Source organism: Varroa destructor, unplaced genomic scaffold (genome assembly GCF_002443255.2).
Source record: "Varroa destructor unplaced genomic scaffold, Vdes_3.0 BEIS01000003.1, whole genome shotgun sequence".
In the NCBI taxonomy this organism is placed as follows: domain Eukaryota; kingdom Metazoa; phylum Arthropoda; class Arachnida; order Mesostigmata; family Varroidae; genus Varroa; species Varroa destructor.
In genome coordinates this window covers 22,408,127-22,410,777 of record NW_019211456.1, presented here as the reverse complement: position 1 = coordinate 22,410,777, position 2,651 = coordinate 22,408,127, and the positions used below count along the sequence as shown (strand labels likewise).

Sequence of the window (2,651 nt, the reverse complement as noted above, 5' to 3'; positions counted from 1 at the left end):
GGTCTGGAGGCGGTATTGTCTACACAGTTTCTATCCCTCATCTCTATCCCTCGCCTGGGGAATTGTATCCGTCTTATCGTCCAACGATTGAACTAATGATATCGTCTCTTGATCATAGAATCAACAATAGTTTTTATCATCTGTTGAATCATAGAAAGCAGCAGACTCACGGTGAGTTTTGGAATTTGACGTGCGTAATCTATGCCAGTGCCCATCGGTATTTGGACCGGGTTCCGTTCTGTACTATTATCGGAAATAAGCTGGTTTCGTTATAATTTTTTCTCCTCTAACAACGACGACCCAGTGTACACACGTTCGCATCCAGGTACGCGCTGTGGTACGCAAACGTGTTAGAGATCTATTTTATCGTTGGACGTTGAATACAAAAACAACTGCTTCGGTCGACAACGTTAGATTGGCGTAGACAAATAATGAAGAGATTCAATCAACAATGAACTCAATTTATTCATATATCTAATTGAAGATGTAACATAGTTGGATACGTTTTGAAAAAAAACGTAAAACACAGAGCTAGTCGTATTTAGGGTACGAATACCCGCCATCGAATCTTAGGCACACGTTATGCGGTATCGTTAGATTCAAATGTTTATAGATAATAACAAAACTATCACTCAAACCCTAAAGCGCTTCAAAATGTCCATGAGCAGCCATAAATTCGCACTACCATCGCTGCTATTCATAGAAATATCGAACCCTTTAGTTTATTATGCAACTCGTGGAAAATTTAACTCAGTGAATTTTGACCTAGAAAGGCCGCATGAGGCATGAGAGGATGTAAGACAAAATTAGAACATGGGTTTAGCGCTTGCTACGAATATACAATAATAGTTATTTATTAACTTAATGTATATACCTACATACATTACTGTTACCTCTAATACACCAATTAGCTCATTGGGCAACATCGTGCGCCGCAGATCGTAACAGTAAGTTAAAGTAACAATAAATAGGACGTTTTTTTGTATATTATCTATCTCTATATACACAATTTCTACACCGTGGAATCGTCGCACACTCGTGACGCAATTATGTGATCTGGTCTTTTTCTCTTCGTCCCTTTTATGGCTAATGATTGCTGCTGCTGCTGCTGCTGCTGCTGCTGCTGTTTAATCGCTCACAGTTGGAGGGGGAGCTAGTTTCATTGTGATTTGGGGACAAGGCGATCGGAGCCTCAGTCTTATAGCGCTAGATATATGATTCAGAAAATAAATAGCGGCGTTGAGAGTACATGCTCTCGTAGAGAGTAAGAGACCAAGTTTCCGAGTTGCAGAAAGATTCGTCGAAATTTAATTGACTGTTGCTTAATTACGATGTACAACTCCTACCCCTATTGATGGCGAGTTGTTACTTCAGCGCTTTAAACTCGTTTAGATGTGGCTTTCTTGCGAAGCGCTGCCTTGCAAACACAGTCCCTAGGCACCGCGACGAACATGAAGCTTGGCCGGGTGTCAACCGTCGTTAGGGATCGAGCATACATTAGTTGAAAGCCTTCCGTCTGGACGCACTGACTTTCAAAAGCGCTTTCGTTAACCGCTGCACAGGGTCGATCCGCATGAACACACTGGGTGTAATGGTACCACTGCTTGTAGATGTCGTGCACGATTTCCACGGGATCACCGTCGGTGTTCACGGTCCGATTGAGAAGTGTCCACTGGGATCGTGTCTCGCATAGCCGTTCAAATTCGGCTTCTTCCTCGAGGTCGCTAGGATCACTAGGCCCCTGAACAGCGTATGTCTCCTCCATGTGATCCTTGATTTTGTTGTACATGTCTACTTTGCCGGGCTCGTCGCCACCAGTCACTCCATGAACAAGCTGCTTGATGTAGTTGTAGATAGCGAGCAGCCGATCAGGCTGGTTCGGATCTGTGGCCTCATCCATGACCACAGCCGTATCGGCCTCTACCTCTTGGCTGCCTAGCTCGTTGAACTGATGCGACGGGACCGCTTGCCCCGGCATCGTTAGACATGCGGTTAGGACCACCGCGGCCACCAGACATAGCATCATATGCTGCATTGCGTCGATCTTCCTCGCAGTCGCGTCTTTCTCTTCTCCTTGTTTCGTTTCTCGATACAGCAGCGAACCGTGACAAACTAACCAGCAACTAACTAATAGCTAATTAACTACTGTCTGACCCAAGTTAATGGGACTGTACAGGAACAAAGTGCATTCGCTTCGTTTTCGAGTGCGGTTCTTCGTGTGTTAGCCTTTAGCGATGGGTAGCATTTAAGTACGTCCGCATCAGGGCGGTGCCTTGGGGAGGAGACACGCTACGACGGAGAGGGCCAGCCTTGCTAGCCACCCAGAGACTCCTCGAGATCAACGCCGCCCTCCATCAACAATATCGCCGACAGACGGACGCATCAAAGATCACATAGCGTCCAACGACGCGACCGCGGCCGGCGTTCATCAGAGGTGCCGTTGTCTACAGTCTAGCAGCGTTTGCCACCATTATTGACGTTTACTGCGCAATGCCGTGCCAAGCGGACCCCTACTTTTCACTTACAATATAAACGTAGCTGTCGCAAGCAGAGCTTTCACCGCCCGCTCAGCCGGGATGATGTTTCGCATCGTCGTCCGACGCATGACGTTAGGGCCAAGTGGCGTTAGAGCCAGCTTGTTCTACAGCTAC

At 46.5% G+C, this 2,651-nt stretch overlaps 1 protein-coding gene across 1 annotated transcript; it reads right to left on the bottom strand.

Annotated features, from left to right (window-relative positions):
* Positions 1–445: 445 nt before the first annotated feature.
* Positions 446–2,237, bottom strand: LOC111246862 (uncharacterized). The gene has a single exon (XM_022797174.2). It carries the CDS (start codon positions 2,033–2,035, stop codon positions 1,379–1,381), a length of 657 nt encoding a protein of 218 aa, XP_022652909.1. The 5' UTR covers positions 2,036–2,237; the 3' UTR covers positions 446–1,378.
* Between the last annotated feature and the right edge of the window lie 414 nt (positions 2,238–2,651).

Bases quoted from the DNA above. Each gene is read 5' to 3' on its own strand.
- LOC111246862 (XM_022797174.2), bottom strand. From the start codon at position 2,035: ATGCAGCATATGATGCTATGTCTGGTGGCCGCGGTGGTCCTAACCGCA.